General features: G+C 34.3%; 1 protein-coding gene across 1 annotated transcript in view; it reads left to right on the top strand.

Moving 5' to 3' along the window:
* The window catches only part of SLC2A13 (solute carrier family 2 member 13), a 359669-nt gene that overhangs the window by 160633 nt on the left and 184254 nt on the right, over positions 1-14782 (top strand). The window contains exon 4 of the mRNA XM_077170529.1: positions 9733-9841. Coding sequence (XP_077026644.1) covers positions 9733-9841 — 109 coding nt within the window. The remainder of the gene's footprint in view (positions 1-9732; positions 9842-14782) is intronic.

Here is a 14782-nt window from a genome sequence, read left to right as displayed (position 1 = left end):
GGAATCGAGGCTGGGGATGGTGCCAGATGAGGCCATCAAACCTGGCCTGGGGTGGGGAAAAAAAAAAAGAGGTTGAGGGATTGAAGTCAGGAGAAGCACAAAGAAACTCTAAGGTACTTTAGTTTTGGGTTTTGTTGCTTATATAGTTCATAAATTGTTGATGTCCTTTTACGGTAAGAACAATCAGGTCATTAAAAATAATGCATAAAAATTTCTTGAAAATTATGGCATGAACAAGAAGTTGAACTCAAGTCCTGTCTCTACATGCTTATTAGCTTGTGACCTTAAGAAAGTTAACAGATCCTTCTGTGCTTAACCTTCCTCGTTTCTAAGATGAGGCTAGCCTTACCAGTTCTTCCTTATTTTGTAGAACTCTTATGATGGTGAAAGATGGCTCATAAAGCATGGAGTACTATTAAAATGTTAGAAATTCCATTAAGATTTGAGCAGATCCCTAATATTCTTGGTGATTGTTGAAATAATTAGGCTTAAATTATAACCGCCCCTAAAAGTTGCTGAATAATAACTAGTTATCGGGGTGAACCAGGCATTCTCGAGTAGTGGGAAAAACAAGGAAAGCCTGAAAATTGTCATTGATCTTTTGATGTCACTGTGGCATATATACGCAGTCTCCTGAAGCTGTAGGATGGGAGAATGACCTCCTCTGGCTCCTTTCAGGAGAGGACTAAGGGGTTGAGGGACCTTCCTGTGCCTGATCAGAGCCCCTCATATGGCCCTAAACTGGGGAGAAGGGAAAGTAATATTTGAAGCCGAGCGGTGGTTATCTTGTTCCCAATGAAGCTCCTGCTTTCTCCACATAGTCATCTAGTCTTAAATAAAGAATTTTTATCTGTGAAGATTGTCAGCAGTGGGAAGCCTCCTACAGTCTGCATCTTTTAATTCATTAGTCATAAAGTATTCCACTTTTTCTTAACTTTTCTTCAATATATAAGATCCATACAAAGTAAAACAAAGAGAAAGAGAAGAATAAAAGCAAGGAAAACCTTGAAAACATTTTAAGAGTTCTACATCTTGGCACGTCTCACTTCTCAGGGGAGCAGGCTTCATTGCCCAGTTGAAGCAAATATTGTTGTTTATAATTAGTAACCCCTTTGTGCCCTTATTTAAGTTAAGGCCATGGTCTTCAAATGTCTGAATTTTTTTCTTACCATCCATTTCACTGTGTCAGCCCTCCTGACATCTAGAGTCTGTTTATTTGTGAAGTAGTTTTTTTAGCTGCTCTACTGAGGTATAATTTACATACAATAAACTACACATATTTAAAGTGTGTAATTTGATGAATTTTGGCATACGTTTTTGCTAAAGAAACTATTACCACAGTCAAGATAGTGAATATACCCGTCCTCCAAAAAAGCTTTCTTTGTGCCCCTTTGTAACCCCTTCCCCCAACTTTCCCCTGCCCAAAGGCAATCACGGATCTGTTTTCAGTCACTGAAGATTTGATTAAAGTGTTTAGAATTTCAAGCAAATAAGTCATATAGTATGTATTCTCTTTTTGTCTGGCCTTTCTTTGCTCAGCATAATTATTTTGAGATTTATTGATGTTGTAAATAGTGCATTTCTTTTTATTGTTGAGTAGTTGTAAACCGTATGTTATATGGATATACCACAACCTATTATACACCTGCTGATGGACATTTGGGTTGTTTCTAGATTTTGCCTGTTACTGGTAAAGCTACTGTGAACATTTGTGTGCGTGCCTTTCTATAGACTTATGTTTTCATTTCTGTTTCATGAATATCTAGGGGTGAGATGCCTGGGTCATATGATAGGTGTATGTTTTACTTTTTAAAGAAATTACCAAATTGCTTTCTAAAGTGGTTATACCATTTTGTACTCTGACCATAACATATGAAATTTTCAGTTGTTCCAAATCCTCACAAACGCTTGGTAAGCTTAGACTTTTAAATTTTGGCCCTTCTAATAAATGTGCAGCGATATCTAATTTTGGTTTAACTTGCATTTTCTAATGACTGTTGACAATGAGCATCTTTTCATGTGCTTATGTGACAATCATATGTGTCTTCTTTGTGAAATACCCACAATTTTTTGCTCATTTTTTACATTCGGGTTCTTCATTTTCTTATTATTGAGTTGCACGGGTTCTTTTTAAAGCCAGGATACAAGTGCTTTATCAGATAGATGTGGTTTACAGATAATTTCCCCCAGCTGTGGCTTACCTTTTCATTATCTTAATAGTGCCTTTTGAAGAGCAGAAATTATTTAGTGAAGTTCAATTTACATTCTAGAAGTTTTATAGTTTTACCTTAAGTCTGTGATCCATTTTGAGATAAGTTGTATACAGGGTAAACTGTGGAAAGAAGTTGGTTTTTTGTATTTTTGTTATAGATATCCAATGGTTACAACACCATTTATTGAAAAGACTATAATTTCTCCACTGACTTGCCTTTGCATATTTGTGAGAAAATTAAATATGTATATGTATATACACATATATATTTGTATGTGTGTGTATTCACATATGCATATATGCATAAATACATATGGGTCTCTTTCTGGACTTTCTATTCTGTCCCATTGACCTATTTGTCTGTGTTGATGCCAGGATCATACTTTTATAAAATGTCTTTTCAGTTATGGAGTATAAGTCTTTCAACTTTGTTCTTTGTTTTCAAAGTTATTTTGGCTGTTCTAGGTCATTTTGTTTCCATACAACTTCTAGAGTCAGCTTGCTAATTGTTTCTATTAAGAAGACTCATGATTTTTAACTTGGATTGCATTAAATCCTAAATTGAATCTTCTGATTCGTATACAAAATGCCTTGCTCCATTTATTTAGGCCTGCTTTACTTTCTCTCAGCAATGTTTTGTAATTTTGAGTGAGGTTTGCATATCTTTTTACAGATTTATCCCTCAGTATTTCTCTTTATGTTATTCTAATAGGTATTTTTGAATTTTAATTTTTAATTATTCATAGTAGAATATAGAAATTGAGTTCAGTTTTTATATTGAACTTGTATTGTGTGATCTTACTAAACTCATTATTAGTATCTGTTAGCTTTTTTTTGTAGATGGCATAGGTTTTCTATGTGTAGGCAATAATTTTATCTGTGAATAAAGACATTTATACTTCTTTCTTTTCCATCTAGGTACCTTCTCTTTCTTTTTTCCTTTTTTTTTTTTCTTTATTGCATTGTCTAGACTCTTCAGTACAATGTTGAATAGAGATAGTGAGAATAGCTTTCTTTATCTGATTCCTGATCTTAGAGGGAAAGCATTAAGACTCTCACCATTCAGGATGATATGAGTTGTAGGTGTTTCACAGATGCCCTTAAGTGTAATTAACTTCCTTAATATAATATTGACTTCCTTAATATAAGAAAGTTCCCTTGTATTCCTAGTTTTCTGAAAGTATTTATTAAGAATGGAGTTTGGAATCTGTCAAATGCTTTTTCTGCAACTGTTGAAATACTCATATATTTTTATTTTTTATTCTGTTAATATGATTAATTAAGTTCACTGGTTTTCAGATGTTAAACCCACCTCACATTTCTGGAATAAACTCTACTTTGTCATGACCTACTAACCTTTTTATGTATTGTTCTATCTTATTTATTATAATTTTATTAGCAATTTTTGTCTCAATAATCATGAGAAATCTTGGGCTATAGTTTTTATTTTATTTCTTTTATGCCTTTGACTTTACGTTGTCATCCATAATGCTGGTCTCATTGAATGTATTAGGAAATATTTGCTTCTCTTCAATTTTCTGTAAGAGCTTGTGTAGGATTGTTATTTTTTTCTTCCTCGAATATCTGGTAGAATTCACCAATCAATCAATTCGTACTTGGAGTTTTCTTTAATGACTATAGGGCTGGTTCTTTAGGCTGTCTATTTCTTATGTGGATTTTGGAAGATTGCATCTTTCACGAGATTTGTCTGTTGTAGCTAAGTTGTCGAATTTATTGGTATGCTGGTTTGAAAGGACTTATGTACCCTAGAAAAGCCATGATTTGATCCTAAACAGTCTTGTGTGAGCAACCTTTCTCTTAATTCCTATTCAGTACCGTAGGTTAGAAACTTGATTGGGTTATCTCCATGGAGATGTGACCCCACCATTTGGGTGGGTCTTGATTAGTTTACTGGAATCCTATAAAAAAGGAAACATTTTGGAGAATGAGGGATATTTGAGAGAACGACAAGAGAGAAAGCCGTGAGATTCTGAGAGAGCAGAACACCGCAGAACCCCAAAGCAGAGCATCCACAGCCAGCGACTTTTGGAGATGAAGAAGGAAAGTATCTCCCAGGGAGCTGGAGAAGAGACTAGCAGATGACGGCATGTTCACCTTGTGCCCTTCCAACTGAGAGAGAAACCCTGACCATGTTCGCTGTGTACCTTTCAACTTGAGATAGAAACCCTGAACATCCCTGGCCTTCTTGAATCAAAGTATCTTTTCCTGGATGCCTTAGATTGGACATTTCTATAGACTTGCTTTAATTGGGACACTTCCATAGCCTAAAAACTGTTAACTTGCAACTTATTAAATTCCCCTTTTTAAAAGCCATTCTGTTTCTGGTATATTGCATTCCGGCAGCTAGCAAACTAGAGCAATTGGCATAAAGTTGTTTATAATACCCCTTTATTATTCCTTTAATAGCTAAAGAATCTTTGTTGATTTCCCCCTCCTCTGTAACAAATTACCACAAACTCTGTCTCTTAAAATTAAAAAATCATTTTCTCACAGTCTGGAAGCCAGTGTGAAATCAGTTTTACTGGGCAGAAATGTGGGGCTGAGCTCCCTCTAGAGTCTCTTGGGGAGAAAATGTCCCTTGCTTCTTCCAGTTTCTGCTGGCTGCTACATTCCTTGGCTTGTGACTACATCACTCCAGTCTGCCTCTATGGTCACCTTGCCTCCTCTTCTGTCTCACATGTCCCTCTGCCTCTCTCTTATAAGAACATTGATGATTGCATTTAGGGCCCACCTGGATAATTCAGGAAACTCTCTTTCCCCATCTCAAGATCCTTAGTTTAGGGCAGGCCATGGTGGCTCAGCAGGCACAGTTCTCGCCGGCCATGCTGGAGACCTGAATTCGATCCCTGGTGCCTGCCCATGCAAAAAAAAAAAAAAAAAAAAGATCCTTAGTTTAAGACAGCTCCAAAGTTCTTTTTGTCATATAAGATAGCATTTACAGTTTCCAGGAATTAGGATGTTGGATACCTGTGGGGTAGGAGGTGGGGAGGGAGGACGTTATTAAGACCACTACAGTCTGACTCAAGGTTTATTAATTTTATTGATCTTTTCAAAGAGCTAGCTTTTGATCTCACTGATTTTCTCTATTTTTTATAACTATTTCATTGGTTTTCATTCTGTTCTTTATTATATTTTTACCTTCTGCTTACTTTGGGTTTCCTTTATTCCTTTTTTTCTGTTTTTTTTTTTTTTTTTAAATAGATCATTGTTATAAATTTTCCTTACATCCTACTTTAGCTCCATTCTACAAATTTTCATTTTCCTTTAGCTCAGAATACCATCTAATTTCCCTTTTGATTGTTTCTTTGATCCGCCGAAATGTGTTAGTTTCCAATTTGGAGAGAAATTCTCCAGATACTTTTCAGAAATGTCTAAGTTAATTTCATTATGGTCAGAATAATTCTTCGTTATGTCTTGGATCCTTTTAAATTAATTGAGATGGTTTTAGAGTTCAGAGTGTGATCCAGCTTGATAAGTGTCCCCTGGGCACTTGTACAGCATTGTTGAAATCTTCTATAGCCTATGATTTTCTACCGTCTTTTTCTATCCATCACAGAGGAAGGGGTGATGAAATACCTGAGTAAACTGCAGATTTGTCCATTTTTCCCTGCAGTATTATTTAGTTTTCTTAAATGGATCATTCCCTATGTCATTGCAAGTTGTATTTTCCTGCCTCTTTGCATACCTCATAATTTTTTATTGGATGCCAGATTTTATGCATTTTATTTTATTGTTAAGTTTTGTTCTGGGATACTGTTCAGTTACATGGAAACAATTGTGTCTCGCTTTTAAGCTTTATGAGATGGTACTCAAGCAGTGTTTAATCTAGGACTAGATTTTCATCATTGCCCTTTTGAATACTCATTCAGATGCTCCAAGTTTTTTATTCTGTTTTGTGTTCACAGACACGATTGCTGACCTTTTGTTAGCTCCTGGGTTGTTTGTTTTTTTCTCTAATCCTTATCCGTGCCTCAGGTAGTTTCCCTACACACATGCACTGATCAGCACTCAAATGAATATTCCTAGGGGACTTAGCAGATCTCCAGTGTTCTTTCTCTGTGTGTTTCTCTCCTTTCTTGTATTCTGCTCTGTGAACTCTAGTTCCCTTTGCTTTCATGGATTTTGAGCTGCATCTTTTCAACTTCAGTTGGCCACTGGAGTCTGCTTAGGTTCCCCTTCCCTGTGCCACAGCCTGGAAACTTTGTTGAGGTATTAATCTGGGACCATTGTAGGGTTCACCCCATTTGTTTCCTGAATCTCAGGGATCACTTTTCTTCATCACTCAACTCAATGTCAAATGCAACAGTTATTTCCTAGGATTTTTTTATTTAAAATATATACTTTGAAATAATTTCAAACTTATAGGATAGTTGTAAAATAATACAGAACTCATATAGAAGACAACATACTTGCTTGCCTCGGTAACTGTGCCCATCATTTTAACGTTTTGCCATGTATTTCTTTTATTTATTTGTGATATTTTAGTTGTTTCATGTTGCAAGGAAAAGATAATACATACTATTCCATCCTGTCTGGAAGTGAAAGTCAAGAGCTTGGATTTTATGCAAAGCATGTTCTCAGGTATTGGTATTCGTGTCTGGAGAACCTTCTGTGGTTTCATAGTCAGAATGTCCACAGGAACAACTATACCTTGAGACCCTCTTTTTAATGCTCCCGCCTACCAGAGGTTGTACCTGTGAATGTTACTTAGCAGCTTTAAGGGCATAAAACGTTAAGGATGAAGGAAAAGGTGAGACCTCTTGGGATTCTTCCATCTATTGTTTTTTTAGAAGGTATAGTTTGAGTCCTTTATTTCCAGTCCATTTTTGTTGTACAGAGGTTTTAGTTTTTATTGTATGCAAATTTTTGCATATCAAATGCACAAATGTTTAAAAGAAAATTAAATGTGAAACTATACACAAAATACTTTAAATTACAATAACAAAAGAAATGTAATAAGTTGAACATGACGTTTCAAATTTTCATCTATGAACATTCAGCCAGTTAACATATTTGATATTTTTCTTCTGCTTCATAGCTTCTTTGGAGTACAGATTAACAATGATTTTCAATTGTCAAGTCAATTTTGCTGCTTTTATTAAGTATAAGTTTATGATTTTAATGAAAGGAAATTCTTTAATTTTGTCCATGCATAATCATACGTGCAGCTGCTGTGAGTAATGTTTGTCCTGTAAAAAAATATCCAGTCTAATAAAGGAATCTATCATTGTGTATTTGGAAATCCAACCCAAGAGAAAGTACAAAATTCAGATTAAGAAAAAACTTGGAAATGTATATGTTTATGTGATCACTTACCTCTTGATATTAAGGCATGTTAACTTTAATTAGAATTTGTCATAATTTTCCTTTTATTTATCTACCCTCCAAAACCAATATAACCCAATCTGTCTATCAAATCATGAAACAGTTTAATAGGGAAAGTAGAAGCCATTGTCCAGGAATTATTATAGATTTCCTGCAGGAAGAAAGGCCAGTTTCTGATCTGCAAATTTAGCAAAAACTGAGAAAGGGGGCCACGGTGGTTCAGCAGGCAGAGTTCTCACCTGCCAAGCCAGAGACCCGGGTTTGATTCCTGGTGCCTGCCCATGTAAAAAAATAAATTGAAAAAAGTTTTAAAAAAACTGAGAAAGGGGTTTTGTTTTTTAATTTTAAATTATCCATGCTGGTTAAATTGGGTAAAATTTAAAATTTCACAGGGTAGGTGATTTTTTTTTTTGGCTTGGGCAGGCACGGGAAAACTAACTTGGGTCTCCAGCATGGCAGGCAAGAACTCTGCCTGCTGAGCCACTGTGACCTGTGTGATAATCTTTTTTATTTGAAAATTTCTGATTTATGGAAAAAGGTAGATGTGTAAATGAAACCGTGTGTGTACTTTATTTTGTGACTGATGTATAGATATTTGTGTTTGTAGATAAGCCTATCTTTCAGACCCATGATCCAAATATATTTCAATGTTGTTACAGTAAAGCTCTCAGAATCTCCCTGGTTCACACAACCTTTTCAATAGATTAGATATTAATACGCTTTGCTGACTAAGGCAATTAGATATTTATATTACTGTCAACCTGCTTTTTAAGTGGTTGTCAGTTTACTTAACTTTGAATGGCTATACACAGTTCTCTAAGTTTATCCATCTGGCCATTTAGACACATACAGATTGTTCGCAGCAAATTAAATCTCCATATGATTGTAATGATACCCACGAAGAGAAAGAATATCCTCCCCTCTGTTATTTTCTGTTCTAATTAATAAGCTTAGCTTGTCACCCCATATTAACTTTTGTTGCTGAGGTACAGCTTATTCCAGTTCAAGGAAATTGAGTATTAGATTTCCAGACGATTCCTGAAGAAATGAAACTTCCTTGGTTTTTAACTTTCTTTACTTTCTTCTGGGTTCACTTACAAATCTTGGCCTCTAGAAAAAATTCCTCTAATTAAGCAGTCAGCTCTGTGGTGATTCAGAGCCTTTGTCTTCTAACAGGAACACCGTAGGTCCTGGGCTGGGCTGGCTCCATGTGGGTGCCTGTAGAGTGCCTTTCAAATGTAAGGCCGACGTCATAATGCTTCGTCCAAATTGAGGTGCTTCAGAAGTAGAAGGCACACGTTTAGTAATTATGCCCAAACAATAGGCATCAGTAATGTTAGTCACCTTACTTAAGGCCTCAGAGATCCAGATGTGCATTTATAAAATCTATCTAGAGTTTTGACATAAGCAAGACCTCTGTGCCATTTTTGAAAGGCCCTTTGATTTTTTGAAACACGTATTGAATGCCTCTTAGGGAACTTATTCATTGTTTAAAAAATAGCTATATATATATACACCAGCATACAATGGACATCACTGTATTTCTTATATCTTTTTGATCATTTTTATTAATGGTATTCAAAAGATTAAAATCAGTAAATAATAGATTGTTAATCTAGCATGTTATCTATTTTATTCATTGCATCCATACCAAGTCTGATAGCATACCCAAATTCCTTAAATTTCATCTAATGAACTGGAATGAATTTTATTCCTTGCTTGGCTGTTCTGTTTTGATTGATTAAAACGATTTTCCCGGTAAGTTTGTAAGTAGTAACATGTGAAATGGATTTAAAATATAATTTTAATATATAAAATATAATTTAAATAATAATTATTTGCCAAGGAAATGGAAGAACATAGTGGTTAATAAATACGGCTCTTAGGAATTAAAGAAAGAATAGTTTCCTTAGTAGTAATACCCATAAATTGTTTCAGCTGGTATTCCCTTTTGTTGCTTTTATAGTTTATCTCATAAAAATATAATTTGTTTATTTGCTTAAGAAAAATACATTGTACCTAGGTTTCTGTAAAAGCATATTAGTTCTATTCTAAAATGCCCAGTCATGTTGATTTCACAGTGATTTGTGGAAATTTATCCTAATGGATATAATTACTATGTAAGCTAAAAATTATAGACATGTCCTTTTTTTCTTTTTTCTTCTTTTAAAAAGCTGGACCTGTGATCTGCAGAATGCTGAGTTATCCCCCAACTCGCCGAGCTGTAATTGTGGGTTGTGGCCTGCAAATGTTCCAGCAACTCTCAGGCATTAACACCATCATGTATGTACTTCTTTCTGACTTTTTACTGAAAAGATCGTGAAAAGATTATTTTACATGAAAAAAAAGGATAGGACTCTTAGTGATTTGCTTTCATTAGATGTGTAGGATTGTTCTTGGGGGAAATTCCAAAGCCTAAGATTTTTAATCCTATCAATTTATGACCCGAAAGGGTTGATTCATTTTTTTTGTTGTATTATTAGCTTATTTGATTTTATACAGTTTCTCTGTTAAGTCACTCAGTGCTTCCCTATATTCTGAGCTAATGTATCATTTTTATACATTAAAATATATTAGAAATTTAAAACAAAAGGGATCACCTAGCATTGTTCAAGATTCTGGGCACACAAAGCATCAATTTATTTCCTTTGGGGGCAGTAATTTACAGTAACAGTGCAATGTGATAAGTGCATTAATAGAAGTATGTTTTTACAAAGAAGTAGAGTTGAGAGGAGGAGATGGAGTAGGGCATGGGGTTGAAGATGGAAAAGTTCCTTCTTTACCAGTTTTCAAAATAATCCCAAGTCATATGTAAAAGTGGGACAGGGTGAAAATAAGGGGCTCTCCCTAGCTTCAGCCACTCAACATTAAGCCCATTTTTGAGCCTGTTTTGCACTAGATACACAGTTTTGAATAATGTAGACATGGTCCCTGGCCTCACAGAATACACAGGTTGGTGGGGGAAACACACACTAAATAAATTCACAGTTAAATATGTAATTTCAAATTGTGATAAGGGCTCCTAGTTTCACAAAGAATACACTTTAAAGTTGCAGTTAATACAATACAGTTTAGAAGGAAGTTGTGACTTTTTCTGGGAATAATTACTTGTTGGAGGAAAACCTGGTAAGTTTACAAATTTTTTTTCTTCTCTGTTGGTTAAAATTATTTAATGGAAAAATATAAACAGCGTAAAATAAAATTTCACCTGTTAAACCAATTGTTTTTGGGACTCGATATTTCTTTCAAAAATTATTTGATATGACAAATTATTTAATGATAAATTAAAATAATTGTAAAAAACAATGATTAGGGCCTAATGATCTACAAGCAAGTGATAGTTATAAAAGGAATGGATATAGTCAAAAATTACATGATGCAAAAAATATACTCCTCTGCCCCAACAGTCTTTAACGCTCAATTTTAATTCCCCAGGACTCTTAAAGTGTGTATAAGTAAAGACCTTATCACTTCATTCTGTCATCTGCTTTACCTGCTCTTTAGTTTTGTACTCTTGGGCATATACTCTCTACCTAACTTCAGAGTCAAGAACACTCAGAAGCCTCTCAGCTCCAGACTTACGGAGCTTACTGTTTGTAGCATTAAGATACAAACACCCCAAAAGATATTGACATGGATCATAATCTTTGGTAAAAGCTTCTGCAATGGAAGCTACACATTGCCATAACGTGTTGACCCACACGGTCCATTCTTATTGAGTAACCACTCTCCCCAAGCCATGTACTTAATGTTGTGACCATTATGCATACATTTTGATGTATTTAAACGTTAGTATCAATGTATTTGGGGAAATAGAAAGGAAGAGCTTGGTTCCTCCTTTTTAAAGAAAAAGAAAAGTGAAATTGACTCATAATTGGAAATTTTTAGTTGAGTAGGAATAAGAACGATCTAGATAGGAGTGGGAATCTGTTAATTGCTCTACAGAGATGTGTGGGTTATCTTGCTTTATTGTTGGTCTACCCCAAAATGTATCCAATTAAACAAATGCCCATTGTAACAGTCTGTGTTCAGATACTCTGCTAAGTACTTTATAAACCCATTTAATCCTCAGTGCCTCTTGAGGTAGAAACTGCTATTTCCATTTTACAGATAAACACTGGTGCTTTAGAATTGTTAAAAATAAATAAACAAACTAGCCCAAGGTCTCAGAGGAATCCAGGCAGTTCGTCTCCAGGGTCTCATTCATGAGGTTTTGATGACAGATTGCCAGGACTGGATATAATATAGGCTTGGCCAATCTTGGAATCTCACCCACTGCCACAGTGCACAGTCTTAAGTGATGGTCCAGTTACCTAATTTGGGACAGTCATGACACTCTGAGATTTTAAATACGACAAACAAAAACAAAACCCTGAAGTTATATCAGCTATATTTAGGCATGTTCTGACTAGAAAACACTGAGAGAATAAAGCAAATACACATAAGCAAATGAGAGAAAATATAAATAAATCCTATTAACTTTCTGGTCTGCTTCTGGTTCACAGCATTTCCCAAGTCCAGCTGTATCATCCCCCTTTATGTGGTTTCACTTTCCTTAGTTCTCTTTGGGCTGATAACTTTTATTTACAGTGAATGTTTGCCTCTTAAATGTTTTCATTGTTGTATGAATATGTTCCTAAATGGTTTTTCCTTTTAGTGTAATTCTCAGAAAGTTCCACCTTTATATCATATAACTATTTCTCTATATTTTTCTTTTATGTTCAAAACTTAATTTTTATTTAATCTATCTGAAGTACATTTCAGTGATCAGCATGAGGAATCTTAGCTCATTTTTCCTTCCCAATTTTCTTAGTACTATTTATTGAATATGCCATGCCAGCCTTTTCGTATGGATATAACGTGCCACCTTTTCTGGAAACTAAATTCTTCCGTATGTTTGAGTCTATTTTTTTTTTTTTTATTAACGGAAAGAAAAAAAAAAAAGAGAAATTAACACAACATTTAGAAATCATACCGTTCTACATATGCACTCAGTAATTCTTAACATCATCACATAGATGCATGATCATCGTTTCTTAGTACATTTGCATCGGTTTAGAGGAACTAGCAACACAACAGAAAAAGATATAAAATGTTAATATAGAGAAAAGAAATAAAAGTAGTAATAGTAAAATACAAACAAAAAAAACCCTATAGCTCAGATGCAGCTTCATTCAGTGTTTTAACATGATTACTTTACATTTAGGTATTATTGTGCTGTCCATTTACAATCGCAACTAAAAGAATAAAATACCTAGTCTATTTTTTTAAGACATTTTCTTCTTCTCCATTAATTTATCTTTATTTCACTAAGTTGAATGTATTTTGTAAAATAATTTAATCCTAACCTGATATGTCCCTTTATTCTGGAAAAATCAGGATTTGTTAAATTCCACTTTTAGAAGTTGTTGCTTTGGAAAAAAAATAGTAAAAAAAAAAATAAAAAAAAGGAAATTCCACTTTAAACACATGTGCACCCTTTGTGAATTTGACTTTAATCATAACTTCCATGAAACTAACATCTTAGACTATATTTTTAATATTCTGTTCTTCCCCCCACCCCCAGCATTCAATATAATTTTGTCCTCACTTTTATCAGCTCTACTAAAGTCTGTGTGGAGATATATCCAACATTTGTTTGTTTTCTTGGTGTGATGTATCTTGATTGTGTTATGAGTTGTCCACCTTCCTCAGTGTGGTTTGTTGTGGTATTACCACAAGATTAGCCTCAGACTTTCAAGCAGTGCGATGCAGTATTTAACTCTGTGTAAATTTTCTATTTAGCAGTCTAATGTTAAATATTTCCTATTCCTCAATTTTTTTCCTACTTTTTTCTAAGCATTTAGTTTTGACAAGTTCGAAGGTTTGCAGGCATTCGGCTTAGAGAATGAAGAATTTCTGTATATTTTTGTGTTCCTTAAAAACAGGGACTGCAAACAGAGCCAATTCAAATTGATGGATACTGGCTGAAGCCAGTATCTTCCAGTTGAAATGACTGTCATACTTCAGTTGTGATATTTAATGTAAAAGGTGCTGATTGAGGTTTTCAAATTTCAATAAATTTTTCATTTCTCAAAATCCTCAATCTTAGCACAGTGAGATCAAGTGATGAGTATAAGTAGCCTGATATTCCCTAAGATGTATGATCATCATGATGAGCTCTGCTTATCACAAACTGTAAATGATACAGGTAATGTTGTCCATTTGTTTACAGTTCTGTATTCATCTAGGAAAGGAGAAAGAATAAAATAAGGCAAATGAGGGCAAACACTTAAAATATATCTACCTTGCTGCAAAACAGCTAAGTCCCTGGAAACACTAATATGATGTATTAATGCCTAGAAGTTTATAGGGTTAGACATTCAAATAATATAATACCTACACTAAGTAACTTTTGGTTTTTCAGTCTGTAATTTCAGACGTTCATATTTTAAGCCCATAAAACTTAATGTAAATTGATGTCATTTTCAGGGACTGCAGTAATACTTACTATCTAGATAGAAAATAACTGATCTGTGACTCTCAAGTAATGTATTTTCTCCTCTCCATATACATTTATATCATATATATGTATGTGTCAACATGCATAAGCTTCTTCCATTCGTCTTAAGTTTCAGTAATTCCTGTTATAGATTTTGTTTCATCTAATTTAAAATAGTCTCTTAGAGCTAATAATTTATTTTTGGGTTGTTTTTCATAAAAAGATTAATTATTAAGATTTTTTTATGAATTCAGAGTTCTATATTTGTGGACATTTCATCATGTATAACTCTTTAAATTTCAATCTTACTTTTTCTTTCCAACTACTTCCCTTTCAAGTGAGAAATAAGTAGGCAAAGCTCGTCTATATTCAAAATCCAAGCCTAGTAATGTGTGGAAGTTGAAATATGTTTTCAAATTCCATCTTTCACCCTTGCATCTGTGTGAACCTGAAATATGAGATATTTTGTATTCTATTAATCACCCAGAAAAATTCACAGAAGGACCATATGGAGAAATATTGAAAGATAAATCACCCTCACAGTTGCATTTTAGAATCTTACTATGTTTTGTTTTCTCTATTATCCCTAGTAGGATCCTTTATTTCTGTACTGTTGACCTACTTCATACTGTATCTCAGTCAAGGAAATGGATTTTCTTCTTGGAATATATAATTTTCTCTTCTTCCATCATCCATCCATTTGTCAATCTGTCTCTATCTATCCATATTGGTCTTAATATCTC

This window comes from Tamandua tetradactyla, chromosome 7, assembly GCF_023851605.1.
Source record: "Tamandua tetradactyla isolate mTamTet1 chromosome 7, mTamTet1.pri, whole genome shotgun sequence".
NCBI classification, from domain to species: Eukaryota; Metazoa; Chordata; class Mammalia; order Pilosa; family Myrmecophagidae; genus Tamandua; species Tamandua tetradactyla.
This window is presented reverse-complemented; position numbering and strand designations above follow the sequence as displayed.